The 15,629-nt window shown below is 36.3% G+C and overlaps 1 protein-coding gene across 1 annotated transcript in view; it reads right to left on the bottom strand.

Annotated features, from left to right (window-relative positions):
* The window catches only part of MS3_00010273 (uncharacterized protein), a gene marked incomplete at its 3' end in the record, with an annotated part of 64,417 nt that overhangs the window by 29,511 nt on the left and 19,277 nt on the right, over positions 1 to 15,629 (bottom strand). The window contains exons 12-17 of the mRNA XM_051218637.1: positions 13,929 to 14,097; positions 13,119 to 13,152; positions 10,360 to 10,573; positions 5,209 to 5,272; positions 3,902 to 4,130; positions 270 to 1,033 (exon numbers count right to left, since the gene is read on the bottom strand). Coding sequence (XP_051070143.1) covers positions 270 to 1,033; positions 3,902 to 4,130; positions 5,209 to 5,272; positions 10,360 to 10,573; positions 13,119 to 13,152; positions 13,929 to 14,097 — 1,474 coding nt within the window. The remainder of the gene's footprint in view (positions 1 to 269; positions 1,034 to 3,901; positions 4,131 to 5,208; positions 5,273 to 10,359; positions 10,574 to 13,118; positions 13,153 to 13,928; positions 14,098 to 15,629) is intronic.

Here is a 15,629-nt window from a genome sequence, read left to right as displayed (position 1 = left end):
AAAAGCGTTTGAAGCGAATAATACTGAGTTCAAGTCCCAGAGTGAACATCAACTCTCTAAGATGCATGTACATTCAGTTGATCAATCCCAAATAGGACAAAACCTACATCAAACTGAATTCCACTACTAATCACTATCCATCATTGCTTACAAAAATCTTGTGAATTAAGTCAATATCGCGATAATACTCACAAGATACACATATATTACTAACAAGAGATTGATTAATTACACTTTCTAAATAACAATAAGTAAATACACTTCCTTACTTTTTGATTAGGCCATATAGATAATAATTGTTTAAGTTCATTTTCTTTAGTAATTAAATTGTTTATAGCATTTGTAAATTTTTCTTTAAATTCTAATTCATTCAATTCTGTATTATTTATTATAATACTACTATTATTATTGTTACTATGAGTAGTGGTAGTGGTGGTAGTTGTGGTGGTGTTGGTGGTGTTGGTGGTGGTGGTGGTGGTGATGGTGTTGGTAGTCATGTAAGATACATAGATCTCAGTTAAATGTACTAATATTTCTATAGATTGTCCAATATTATACATACACTGAATCAATTGATTTGCATAATATTTAATTAATAATGGACAGATTGTAATCCCATTTAATAATATATAATCATAATCATCAAATAATATATTGATTGATTGATGAATATCTTTATTAGATAATTGAATGAATTGATTATTGATATGAATTGATGAACGTTGACGTCCAAGAATAGTGATAACATAACCTAATGGTGCATAAATGATTAATTTATAACAATATCGACTAAATGATAATAATAATGATATAGAATTAGTACCAGTTGTTTCAAGATATTTTATTGGATCACCTTGTATTGATTTATTCCAATGATAAGATTCAATTAAAAGTGTAGATGGATGATTAGATATAGATGTAGATGATGTAGATGGTAATGTTTGTATTGATGGATTCATACCATAAGTTGTAGATTGTAAATCATCAGGTGAATTATTTTGTGAATTTGAATTATTCTCTTTAATAAATGAAGCTAAAAAGAATAGAAGATATTTCAATGTTATAGTATTTAGATATGAAGATAAGTTAATTAGCGCTAGAATCATCAGGTAAGTAATAGTGAAGTTAGAAAGATACAGGATATTTGGAAATGATGATGGTAAATTAGTTGATGACATCATGAATCTTCATCGACTGACCTGCATCAACACCTGAACTAAGGATAGGAAGTGAAGTAGTTGAACATGCTGACAATTTCACTTATCTTGGAAGTCTGATCAGACCTAATTAGTTAGTGTCTGACTAAATCTCAGCACGGATTCATAAGACGTGCTTGGCTTTTGCCAACTTAAGTCAACTCTGATGAAGGCGAAATATCCGTCTACCGATTAAGGGACAAATATGCTGCGCAGCAGTTCGTCTTGTTCCACATTACGGCTGCGAAATATGGTCATTAAGGATAGAAGATACTCGTAAATTACTAATATTTGACCACAGATGCATTAGAAATATTGTTTGCATCTGCTGGTACCACCGGCTAAGTAATAGTGAGGTTAGAAAGATACAGGGTATTTGGAAATGATGATGGTAAATCACTTGATGACATCATGAATCTTCATCGACTGAGATGGTTGAGTCACGTGTTACGAATGCATGAACACCGATTACCACAACGTGCAATGCTGACTAGTGTTGGGGATGGTCGAAAGAGAGTTAGGGGCAGTCAAACCAAAACGTGGCATCACACCTTGAAATCACTAAATTCTAGTGTGAGCCATGTTGATCGCTGCAGACTACTTGGTTGGTGTCCGTGTGACTATCATAACCAATGGTTGGAGATTGTGTGTGACATGACTCACAATCGACCGATCACAATGGTATGGGTGTATACACACTCTGTCTACCCTTAAATTGTGAGATTGAAATCGTTTCATATCTTTCTTTGTATCAACTAATTCTTTCTTTCTGTACTATAACCTTATCTGCAATCTTTCATTTATATAATACCATCATTGAGTTAACTACTCCTATGAATCTGGTGTTCGTGTTGTTGTGTTAATGAGGTATTGCAACTTGAACCGATGCTTATATACGTTCCTGGTGCTTTGTTGTAACTGACTGACTGAATTAGTGCTTGTCATGGATCTATAACGTTTGAGGCATCACTTAGAATTATGGAGCATTAGACAGATCTTCAATATTTCTATTTAATCATAACACATCCAGAAATATCAAACCTCTCAGTGGGCATGTTATTTATAGATCATTAATGTTGTATCAACTGATTTAAATGTTAGAATTCAGTCAATTTGTAAAAGAAAACATATGCGCATTTCCAAAGAACTTGAGATTGTGTGACAACGGACCACCGGTGAACTCGAGGAAGCTGTAAGAGGCTCAGAAGGAGCCGAAGACGTTCCATCCAATCACCTTTCGGAAGAATGTTCTAGAATTCCAACGTGTAGCTTCCCCATTGGATAATGCTAATAACCCGCTGTACGCGGATTGGAAGACTGTAATGATGATTTCGTTCTCACTAAAAACTATAAATACCTGACAATTTTGTACTATGTTCGACACTGTTTGGAATAATATTCCTTTCATTAGTCTTCTGTCTTCTTACTGCGACTTGGAAGGGTTTTGGTGTTCTAGTGCTCAGTTATACGCGGTAGTATCAAGAATAATCGTTTTTTCAAGATATAACAGATTGAAAGGCGCAATGGATGTGAACAGTGCAATAACTCTCCATAGCACTTGATTGACATTCCTCAATCTTTCAAAATGATTAACAGACAAAGAAACACATCGTCTTGATGGAGTTTTGTTCTCTGAGCTGGATGGTTTGGTCGTAGAGATTTCATCGTTCTTCTGAACGACATCATCAGTACAAACTTTAGGTAGAAGTGAACTGTTCGAATTTCTCCAAATATGGTTCACAGCTCGTCCTGTAAACCTCAATGTTTATTCATTTTGATGCAACTAGTACATAACAAATAAATTATTTCGTTTTGTATTCCTTAGTTCAAGTTTAACTCTAAGGTAAAACATCTTTTCATTATTTCACCGAATAAAAGCTACTTCGATGGTTTAGAAAGTACTAAAACAGATCAAAGTTTCTGTTTATTAACTATCTAAATCGTTGTCTTACAATTCAGTAAGATTGTTGAAAAATATCGTAAAACCAATGACCGATAGATCCTGGGTTCGAATCTCGCAAGGCGGGATCGTGGATGCATACTGTTGAGGATTCTCACAATAGGACGAAACAGTCATCCAGTACTTCCAGATTTTCCCTGGTAGTCTAGCTTCAATTGATTCATGATCTCAAGTATAAAACTTTATTCATTTATCCACAATTCGGAAGAAGGTTTATCTACACTAAAACAGATGAGTTTTTATCATAGAATTTCTTTAATAAGATTAGAAGACTGTTAGGATTTCTTGAAAAAATTCATAAGTTAAGGGAAACCCTCAAAACTAATTTACATTTAACTTGTCTTTTAACTGTTTGTTCATTGAATTCACTTGGTGCTATTTAACTTGTATCTTCCCATTGTTATTTAGGACTGCAATTGATCAGTCTCATGTTGGAATATGTGCATCATGTGAAGATTGTCTCAGTATAGCCTTAAATCACAAGCTTTTTAAGCAAAGATGGATAGTGGCTAACAGTGGAATCGAGTTTTTGATGCGCGTTTCATCCTATTTTGGACTCATCAGCTGGATGTACCTGCATCGCACAGTTGATGTTCACTCCGAAAGGGACTCGAACCCAGTACTTTTCACTTCAAACTCTGTCGCGTTATTCATTGGTTAAAAATGTACATACTTATCTGAAGGACATTCATAACACTACTAAAGATCCATATAATGAAAACAAACTGAAATTTTGTACACATACCTGATGTCGTAGTTATCGGTAAGAAATGTGTACTACTATGTTCATTTACTGGTATTGTTGATGTTTCATCTGTTTCAGGCATACAAGTAATACCACGTGAATAAGTAGATGGAGTTAAACGTTTAGCAATAGGTAATGGCCATTGATAAATAACTGAGAATTGAAGAATAATTTCACATGGTTGAATACTATCACAAAATAAATAATGTACTCTTGATTGATCAGATGGCTGAAATAAATTGAAATACAATATCATAGAATGCCTTTTTTATGGCAAATCTAGGTCGTTTATAGGAAATGGAGATAGATATGAGAAGAATGAAAAACAATTTGATAGAACTGAAAAGGAAAGCTCAGGATAGAGTGGGTTGTAGAATGGTGATTAGCGGCCTAAGCTTCATGGGGAGTAACAGGCGTAAGTAAGTATGTATGATCTGTACTTTAGGCATTGTCTATGAGATCGAAGACCTTTGGTTTGATTACTGTTGAAATCATGGATGTGTCACTACGGAAAAGTCTCATATTAGAACAAAATAGCTATCCAGTATTTCCTGGTTCATAATGGATGTCTAACTTTATTCGGTTCGTGATATCAATTATGAATGAGTTCTTCAGAAAAACTATAAAGTTCCAAAAGCGGATATTAGAATTAAGAATACTGTTAGGACACGAAACTGATTTGATGTCATTGGTCGCTTGAATAATAACATTCAAAGAGATCAAAGTTTCTTCTCCTCTTGTGTGTGCACCTATTTCATACATCCATGGATCAGATTTGTATCGCCCTCAAATGCCCTGATACGGCCGAGAGTGGAGAGATTAGGCTCTCCCTCTCCAAATGCTCTCAAGTGTCCACGTGCATACAACCGCTTCCAGGGAATTCCTACTCACCGACTTCTCGTGGTGGGGGTGTTGTTTACGAAATTGAGAGGACGAAAAGTGAATGTCCGGCGCTCTAACCAGGTTGGTGAATATAGAGGATCCACCTAGGGAAGTTGGAAAACCCCGATTCCAAACAGCTGGTACACATGGGCTTCAGGATCCTAAGGAAACAAAAGGTATATGAACCAATTGTTGGTTACAGGTTACCATGAGAATGTATTTCCTTGGGTTGCTTCACTGCCTTGTGAATCAGGTCTTCGGGTCAAAAGCTCTGGTTGTTGCCCTTAAGAAAAGTGCCTGTTTTGGTTTGAGCACCCGGGCAGTATCCCGGCCTTCATGTACTAATGTTTATATGTTTAAATAAATAAAGATTTGTATCAATATGTTAAGTCATAAAAATTGTATCATACATTGGATTGACTCACTTTTAAATTGGAATATGTTTTCACAATTGAATATGTATTTGGCTTATGATAAATGGTCACTGTCCTGAATTGATTCATTAAAAAGAAAACTATATAAGATATATAACATGATAGTAGAGATTCAAATACTATTTACAGATATAGGCATTCTTATAATAAAGTTGGATTAACTCCGACAGTATAATATATAAGGTGTGTTTCATCCTGTTTGGAACTCATCAAACGGATCTACCTCTTATATTCGTATCCGGATTAAGATTCGAACTTAATATATTTCTTCGGATCAGTATAGGGTTGTGGAGATTAATAAGTTTCTGATCGCGATCATGAACCAATTGATGTTAGACCACCATTGAAAACCTAGAAGCATTGGACAGCCGTTTTATCCTATTGTGAAACTTTTTAACAGTGCGCATTCACGATCCCGCTCATGAGATTCAAACCCAGGGCCTTTAGTCAAACCTCAACCAATCCATGAAACTGCGCGAACACCTTCGATTGTACTGAGGTAGATACCTATCTCTACCCGACACGCATCAGCCCCACTGGTCACGGCTTATCATTAGAACTCCTTTTCTTTTCAAGCGATCAAATGAGCTACTAAGTTCAAACAGTTTGTCCCTAGCTCAATCGGTATGTAGCTATATATACTTGGGAAAAATGAAGCATATATATAAGTACACTTATTTGATGTAGTACTATTAACGTTATTGATATGTAAATCAGGTACTTTATTTGTTTACTGTAATTTTAATGTAGAATGACAATAGATTCTGATCAAGATATGATCTGGATAAGGCAATCGATACAATAAATAACAAATACGGAATGTTTATCATATTACATTTTATCCTATTAAGGTACAATAATAACTCAAATGAACACCTAACCTTTGAATATCTGGAGTTGTGAAAGAAATTTCACCTTGAATGTGTTCTGGGGATTATAAATTCATGTTATGTACGGTTTCAGATTTCATACCAATTATGTATTGTAGTCTAGTAATTAATGTATACTATCGTGTAAGTTTTAGGCCATAATATATGCAGAATGAATTGGAGTTTTTCGGTACTCTGATTGTGCAGGATGAAGCCGGAGAAAAGTTATATGTGTCAATTGGAGTCAGTGTTTTTAGTGGGGATAAGGAGTAAAACGAAGGTCATTCATGTTGTTACAATTGGGTGAACTGACTATTAGTGGATGTAATAGTTTAATAATTCGACAAAATGGGCATACAGAAGGGGAAGATACGCAAATGATGATTTGTCAGTCAGTCAGCTACAACAAAGCACCAGGAACATATATAAACATCGGTTCAAGTTGCAATACCTCATTAGCACAACAACACGAACACAGGATTCATAGAAGTAGTCAATTCAATAGTAGTAATATATAAATGAAAGATTTTATGTAAGCATATAGTACAGAAAGAAAGAATTAGTTGATACAAAGAAAGAAATGAAGCAATTTCAATCTCACAATTTAAGGGTAGACAGAGTGTGTATAAACCCATACTATTGTGATCAGTCGATTCTGAGTCATGTCACACACAATCTCCAACCATTGGTTATGATAGTCACACGGACACCAACCAAGTAGTCTGCAGCGATCAACATGGCTCACACCAGAATTTAGTGATTTCAAGGTGTGATGCCACGTTTTGGTTTGACTGCCCCTAACTCTCTTCCAACCATCCCCAACACTAGTTATCATTGCACGTCATGGTAATCGGTGTTCATGCATTCGTAACACGTGACTCAACCATCTCAGTCGATGAAGATTCATGATGTCATCAAGTGATTTACCATCATCATTTCCAAATACCCTGTATCTTTCTAACCTCACTATTACTTAGCCGGTGGTACCAGCAGATGCAAACAATATTTATAATGCATCTGTGGTCAAATATTAGTAACTTACGAGTATCTTCTATCCTTAATGACCATATTTCGCAGCCGTAATGTAGAACAAGACGAACTGCTGCGCAGCATATTTGTCCCTTAATCGGTAGACGGATATTTCGCCTTCATCAGAGTTGACTTAAGTTGGCAAAAGCCAAGCACGTCTTATGAATCCGTGCTGAGATTTAGTCAGACACTAACTAATTAGGTCTGATCAGACTTCCAAGATAAGTGAAATTGTCAGCATGTTCGACTACTTCACTTCCTATCCTTAGTTCAGGTGTTGATGCAGGCCAGTTCTGAAGCAACAACTTGCATTTAAAGAGGGAGAAACTTATTTTAGACATTCTGGCATTGTCCCTCAGTGCTACCAAAAGGCTGTGTTTCATCAGCGTCTTCATCAAACAGTACTATATCAGCTACGTACTGTAAGTCGGTAAGTGGATCTTCTGGTTGGAGATCAATGCCTGAGGATTCAGTCGACGAGAATATTATTTCTATCAGTAGGTCTATGATGAAGTTGAACAGAAATGATGATTTACATAATAACTAATTCAGAATAAAAGTACTCTAATTAAAACTATGGTCTTTGTAAATAAACTTCACTTATAATTTGTTCTATCGAATACATTAAGATATCATTAAGTATTAATCAATGAAATCTTGTCTAATCCTTAGTTCGAATCAACGTTACCATGAGATCACTAATCACAAGGTGATTTGAGTTTGACATTAGATACTTGAAAACAATTAACAAGAAACCCTAATTAATTCCATATTTTCATGCTAGTTTAACAGTTGCTAATGGAATACAATTATAATCCTGAAGAAGTTGAAGTTCTCCAAAGAATCAGATTATGATCAATAGAATATGATCAGAATCAAGAAATACATGAGATAACAATTGGTATTACTCTGTGATAATTTGATGTAACACCTCAATTCTAGAGGTATCCTACTGTGTTAAAAGATACTGTCTTGACTAATGTCGATCAGAATGTAACATAGGTTAAGAAAATCTTTAAGAAGATCAATAACTGCTTAACATTATGATAATAGAAGGTTTATGAGAAATAGACTTCATATATTTAAATGAAATACGAATGTATTTTTAAACTTTTGAAGTTACTAAATAACAAATAAAATTACAATTATCTTGGAATCAGAGTAGATTTCGTGGCGAGACTCTAATTTATGGACGAGCCAATCAGTGACGTTTTAGAGATTTCAAGGTTACGGTGCCAACTTCCTTCACATATCTGGGAAGCATCGTCGATAGACAAGGAGGTTCAGATGCAGACGTAAAGGCGAGGATTGGCAAAGCAACGAAAGCATTCCTACAATTGAACAACATATGGAACTCAAAACAACTTTCAACCAATATCAAAGTGAGAATCTTCAATACGAACGTCAAGGCAATTCTACTGTATGGAGCTGAAACTTGGAGAACTACAACAACCACAATCAAGAAAGTACAAGTATTTATAAATAGCTATCTACGCAAGATACTCAACATCCATTGGCCGGACACCATCAGCAATAGCCTTCTGTGGGAGAGAACAAACCAACTTCCAGCTGAAGAGGAAATTAGGAAAAGACGATGGAAATGGATAGGACATACATTACGCAAATCGTCAAACTGCATCACGAGGCAAGCCCTAACTTGGAATCCTGAAGGGAAGCGGAAAAGAGGAAGGCCAAAGAACACATTACGTCGGATAATAGAAGCAGATATGAAAACGATGAATTACAACTGGAAGGAGCTGGAAAGGATTGCCCAGGACAGGGTTGGATGGAGAATGCTGGTGAGCGACCTATGCTCCTTCACGAGGAGTAACAGGTGTAAGTAAGTAAGTAAGTGCCAATTTCAGTGCTTAATGCTAACGTACGATTGGTTTACAGGGAATTTTGTACAAAACGTGATAATTGAGAGGCTATAACAAAGAAAACGGCGTGACTATAATTTGTGGACGAAACAATCAGGTATAAGGTAATAGATCTCGGATTCTAACGTGAAAGCCTTTCATCCATTTGGCTAGATAAATTTCTGGCATTATAATTGATATCAGTTCGTGATGAAAACCCCACATATAATTCCGAACTAAGGCAAATTACGACAATCATTGCGAACTGGATAATAAAAGCAACAGTAACACTGGCTGCAGTCAGGTACTAAAAAATATACGGATGTTTGAAGAACGTACAGACTCCCACATAGGCTTGGTTATGTGCATCGTGTCGTTATCCACAAGTAGCATTTCGTGTACTCAACAATTGGAGTGCACATAAACAATATTGAAACTATGTGGTGGAGGCTGAGAGGGTTTTTGAGACTTTATCATGGCTCCAGAGGCCGATTATTCTGTAACCGTATGGATGATTTCCTCTACTGCATGCATTACGATATTAGAACCTTTGAACCTCTTTCTAACCCTGACAAATTTTTGAACCACGTATAAGAAGTGTATCCACTTTATTTCCTTGGTTTTGTATAACATATTTTTTACTCTATACTGACTGTTTGCTGATCGACTAATAATTCTCTAGGTAGCTTAAGTTTCGTTCAAAGGTCGTCCATAAATTAGAGTCTCGCCGAATCGTATGTCAAAGATTATCTATGATATCAATACTGTAACTGTAGTCAGTAAAAGTTATGATGATTATCATAATTAAACAAAATGTTTTAAAACGTTTAGTCCATGTTCCTTACTTGAATGTTCCCACTGTTGTGTTAGGACTACAGCTGATCAGTCTCTTATTGGCATATGTACATCCTGTTCAGGTTTCCTTGGAATCCAGCATGCACGTTTCGTCCTGTTTCGGACTCGTCAACTGAATGTATCTGCATCTCAGAGTTGATGTTCACTCTGAGACTCGAACTCAGTACGGTTTGGCTCAAACGCCATCGTGTTATTCACTTAGCTACTAAGTCCTAATAGCCACTTGCTTGTGTGATGGGGTGTATTCTGTGTGTATTGCCTCGATATTGCCCTAATTAATGTTTTTATTCTAATTTCGACTCATTTCATATTTACTAGTATAGGGGTTGTGGAGTTTATTTAGTTTTCGATTGAGATCATGAACTGATTGATGATGTTAGACCACCTTTGGAAACCTGGAAGCACTGGACGGCCGTTTCGTCCTATTGTGTGATTCCTCAGCAGTGTGCATCCATTTAATGTTTATTGTCTAAAAACGTTTGAATCCATACTTCATCGTAAACAATGATTTTTACAAAAGATTAACTTACTTGAATATTTCACAAAAATCTTTTATATCAAGCCATATTTCTTTAGGATTCGTTACAGAACTAGTTGTTATTGATACTTCAGGTACAATATCTTCACTGCATGATTTCATGTGTAATGAATTGTTTGTACGTGAACTAGAATTTTGTTGACTACTTCCACTTGTTTCTGGAGTTTTATTCTGTCCTTTAGCTTCTTTTGATTTACTTGTCATCCCTGAAGTACACATTTTTTTAATCAATTTAGAGGTATGGATGATAATTCGAAAATATGAATAAACTCACAATTTAAATAACTAACACTGTAGCCGTTAAGTGAACGACCTAGACTTCGCAGATGATCTGACCATCCTATCGCAATCGCAACAACAAATGCAGGAGAAAACGATCAGTGTAGCAGCAGCCTCAGCAGCAGTACATCTCAACATACACAAAGGCAAAAGCAAGATTCTGCGATACAACACAGCATGCATCAATCCAATCACAATTGACGGAGAAGATTTGGAAGATGTAAAAACCTTTACATACTTCGGCAGCGTCACTGATGAACACGGTGGATCTGATGTAGATGTGAAGGCGTTGATTGGTAAAGCAAGAGCAGCATATTTACAATTTAAGAACATCTGGAACTCAAAACAACCATTAACCAACACCAAAGTCAGAATTTCCAATACAAATATCAAGACAGTTCTACTGTATGAGGTGGAATCTTAGAGAACTACGAAAGCCATCATCCAGAAGATGTAAGTGTTTATTAACAGTTGTCTACGAAAAATACTTCGCATCCGTCGGCCGGAAACCATTAGCAACAGCCAACTGTGGGAAAGAACAAACCAGATCCCAATGGAGGAAGAAATTAGGAAGAAGTGCTGGAAGTGGATAGGACACACATTGAGGAAATCGCTCAACTGTGTCAGAAGACAAGCCCTCATATGGAACTCTCAAGGCCAAATGAAAAGAGGAAGACTAAAAAACACATTACGTAGAGAAATGGATATAGACATGAGAAAAATGAACAAGAATTGGCTGGAATTAGAAAGGAAGGCCCAGGACAGAGTGGGTTGGTGAATACTGGTCAGCGCCCCATGCTGCATTAAAAGTTACAGGCGTAAGTAAGTAAGTAACCGCTAAGGCTTAAATAGAGTACCGTATGTGAGCAATTTAGTGACCATCAGTGATCAATGAAAATACGGCTTTTCGGTATATATTTATTTGTGAAATTTAAAGGCATATAACATCATACAAAGAATTCTAGGATCTACAGACTTTAAGTTTATAGATTCAATATCTGATTAGGTCATACACCCTTAATGCTGAAGAAACTCCTACTGGAATTGAACACCTGTCCGACACTTTCCAACTTTCAGTGGTTGTATAGATTATATCGACTCATGATGTAAACTATCTTGATGGAGTTTCCCTTGTTAATTGCGTGTCAACGATTCATCAAACCAACGATAATGAAATTTATCTTAAAGCTAATTTAGATTCGATGAATATAGATTCACTCGTGATAGACTTTCACGTTGAAATATCTTGCTGATCGTTCATTTTTTGTTCTATTACAGAATAATCACAAAAGATTATCAGATTAAGAAAAAAACATTTTTGATAATCTTTAAGTCTAGATAATCCACAGTAGATCCTTCATCGATATTGTTCATAATCAACCAATGAATATCAAACTTCATTCTGATTGATCATCATTAAGATCCTGCAAGGACAGTAAATTCTAAGGGACTAAACATTTTCACTCTAATTAATGTAACAATAAATACTATAGTATCAGAATGGGTTTTGTGGAGATTTTTAGAAATTCCACTGGTTGAAGTCATGAGTCATTTGAAGCTGGACCATCATGGAAAACCTTGAAGCACTGGACAGCCGTTTTGTCCTATTGTGGGACTCTTCAGCAGTGCGCATCCGCGATTCTGAACCCCGCGGGATTCGAACCCAAGACCTACTGGTTTCGCGCGCGAGCACTTAACCACTGAGCCGACACCTAACGTTATTAATGTCTAACTTCAACCAATCCACGAAGTTGTGCCACCGTACACCATTGTCTTCAGTGAGTTCCCATCTCACAACAGACCTGGTTGAACTCCACTGGTAACGACTTCTTACTAATGGTTAAAGCTCGCGCGCGAAACCAGTAGGTCCCAGCTTCGAATCTCTCGGGTTGCGAGATCGTGGATGCTCACTGCTCAGGAGTCCCATACTAGAACGAAACGGTCTTCCAGTGCTTCCAGGTTTTCCATGGTGGTCTAGCTTCAATTGACTCATGATTTCAGCCAGTGAAATACTATATGTTGTAGAATAAAAGACTTACTAGAACTCCAGGAAATACCTCTTGGAGATAGTCACTTATGAGCATACGATAATTATAATCAGAGAGGGATTTTGTGGATATCATAGCACTTTAATAGTTGAATGTATGAGTCAATTAAAGCTAGACCACCATAGAAAACCTAGTAACACTGAATCGCCGTTTTGTCCTAGTGTGGAACTCCTCTACAGTGTGTATCCATGATCCCACTCACGGAGTTCGAACTCAGAACCTGAGTTGTTGATGTGATACTCGTTAAAAATAGACTCATCATTCTAAATAACTAATGGAAATAGCTTCTCAGTTGAAGATGGTTTGTGTTTTATTGTAATGGGATAAGTCACAATGTACCAGAGTATTTACAACATCCTCAATGTTCACAATTACAATACTAGTCATCATATCTTTATAGGGTGGTTTATATTTTGTAACTTACCTTTCTTTAGTATGTCTTCACGTGAACCCCTTTTCTAGAAAAGATAATTGAAGAAAATTAGTACTCTAGGATACATATATGTCATTTTAATCACTAGCTATGAATAGGTAAATAAAAATGAAATCAACCTCTATCAGGGGTAATCTATTTCCTCAAGATTACAAGTATATCCTACTGATAAATGTCAGCTAGCATGAAATTTAGTGGTGAGACTATAATCTATGGACGACCTTTGAGTGACACTTAAGTGATCTTGACAGTGCACACCTAGTAACTAAAACAAAATGAGGGTTATAAAACAGTGTGAGGAATTCGAATTATGAATTATAGTTGATGGTTAAGCTTAGGAATCAGATTTAGGGTTTTCATCACGAACTGACATCAGCTATAAATTCTAACAATTAGACATCAATAGTCCGTGACGAATCTTTCCATTAATGTTTGGGATAGCTACTGATCCATTTCTTGTTAGCATATGTACATCTTGTACCGATTGCCTTGATATTGCCTTAATTCACAAGAATTATGAACAAAGATGAATAGTGGCTAACAGTGGAATCCAGTTTGACTCATGTTTCGTCCTAGTTGGAACTCGTCAGCTGAATGTACCTGCATTCCAGAGTTGATATTCACTCCAGGATTTACCTTAAAAGATCGTAATGATCAGTTCAATTATAAAACATTTTGATTATTAAGAACTATCCAATACTAACTCGTTTCAATGTTTCCTAGGTAACATAAATTCCTTTTAATAAATGATCTTTAAATTTCCACTTATTTTTCATGAATCATGAATAAATTTTTACTAACTTGAGATCTAGATGGACTTGGATTATTTGAAATGGATTCACGTCGACGACGTGTTGGTGATGCTTGAGAATTTGATCTAGTTTTTAATGTCCCACTAATTTGTTTTCCTGTATCAGGTGAAGAACTTGACATATAAACTGATTCAGCAGTAGAAGTAGGCGGACTTGTTCTATAAATAAAAGGAGTAATAATAATTTGTATTTAAATATAAAACTTCAACTTATTAGTTTAAGGGTAAAAATAGTCGATAAATTGATTTTGAAGTGTTTCCAGACTAGCGAACTATATCATTCAACAGGACTCAGTAGCTGAGGGGATAACATGATGACGTTTGAAGGAAACGGTACTGAGTTCGAGTATCGTAGTGAACATCAACTCTGAGATGCAGATACATTCAGTTGACGAGAACTCAAATAGGATGAAACGCGTGTCAAACTGGATTCCACTGCTAGCCTCTATCCATCTTTGCTTAGAATGTTTTTGACTTAAGGTAATATCGAGGCAGTCCGCACAAAATATAGATATGCCAACAAGAGACTGATTAATTGCAGTCCTAACACAACCTACTCTTACACCATAAAACACCACACGTCGGGGCAGTCGGTAGTTGACCATACGTAACACATGTTCAAGTCATCTCAACTGATGAAGTTTCACTACTTCATCAATTGATTTGTCATCCTTACCCAGTACTCGTTTCCTAACAACTGCATTACTTACTCGATGGTCCCATGATATACGAACAATGCTTCAATGACACTTGTGATCGAATACTAGTAAGCTACGAATATCCTCTACTCTTACCGGCCATGTTTCACAGCCATAAAGTAGGACAGAACGAACTGCTGCTCAGTAAACCCTACATTTGTTTGGTAGACGGATATCTCGCCTACGCCACAAATGACGCAAGTTGGCAAAAGCTAGTCGAGCCTTCTGTATCCGTGCTGAGATTTCGTCACACCAGACCACAAGGGCTGATGAGACTCCCAATATAAGTGAAGTGGTCGACACGCTCGACTACCTCTCTCCCTATCATTTTGCATTTCGAGGGGGGAAAATCGCATCCCGAACATGCTAGCATTGTTGCTTATAGTGATCAGAAGACTGTATTTTGTCAGCGTCTTCACCAAATAGAACTATGTCATTGGCATATTCTAAGTGAATCTCCTGGTAGAAGTTCAATCCCTGGACTTAGCCATGTTGGTAGGTATAGACAACCTGATTGGGATCCGCGAGATGATAACAACAGATGGTTAGAGATGTTGAATGACATGGCTCAAAATCGTTTGCAATGGCGTAGGTTCATCCACTCTTTGTGTTCTCCCAAATTCTAATCTCCTGAATTCTTTGTGTCCCTTCTTTTCTCCTTCGAAATTTATTTCACTAGATTATACTCCTTGAATAACATCTTCAAACCTTAATCTTGCCAATTACTACTTATACTCTTACCACCTCTACCACTGCGGTAATTGAATTGATAACTACATTTTTGTGCTAATGTGGTATGGCAACTTGAACTGATCTACATACGTACGTACGAAGTTCTATGTTGTTCTGACTGACATCATTTGGTTTCAGTATATTATAATAAAAGCACTAGGTTGTTTTAATGCTGATTTGATCAGTTAATGACTTAATAATACGATTTGGATTTGAGAAATAATCCTTTAAACAAAATAATTCAATCTATCCATTTATTCA

This window comes from Schistosoma haematobium, chromosome ZW (assembly GCF_000699445.3).
Source record: "Schistosoma haematobium chromosome ZW, whole genome shotgun sequence".
NCBI lineage: Eukaryota > Metazoa > Platyhelminthes > Trematoda > Strigeidida > Schistosomatidae > Schistosoma > Schistosoma haematobium.
Note: the sequence above shows the minus strand (reverse complement) of the source record. Positions and strands in the feature narration are given on the sequence as shown.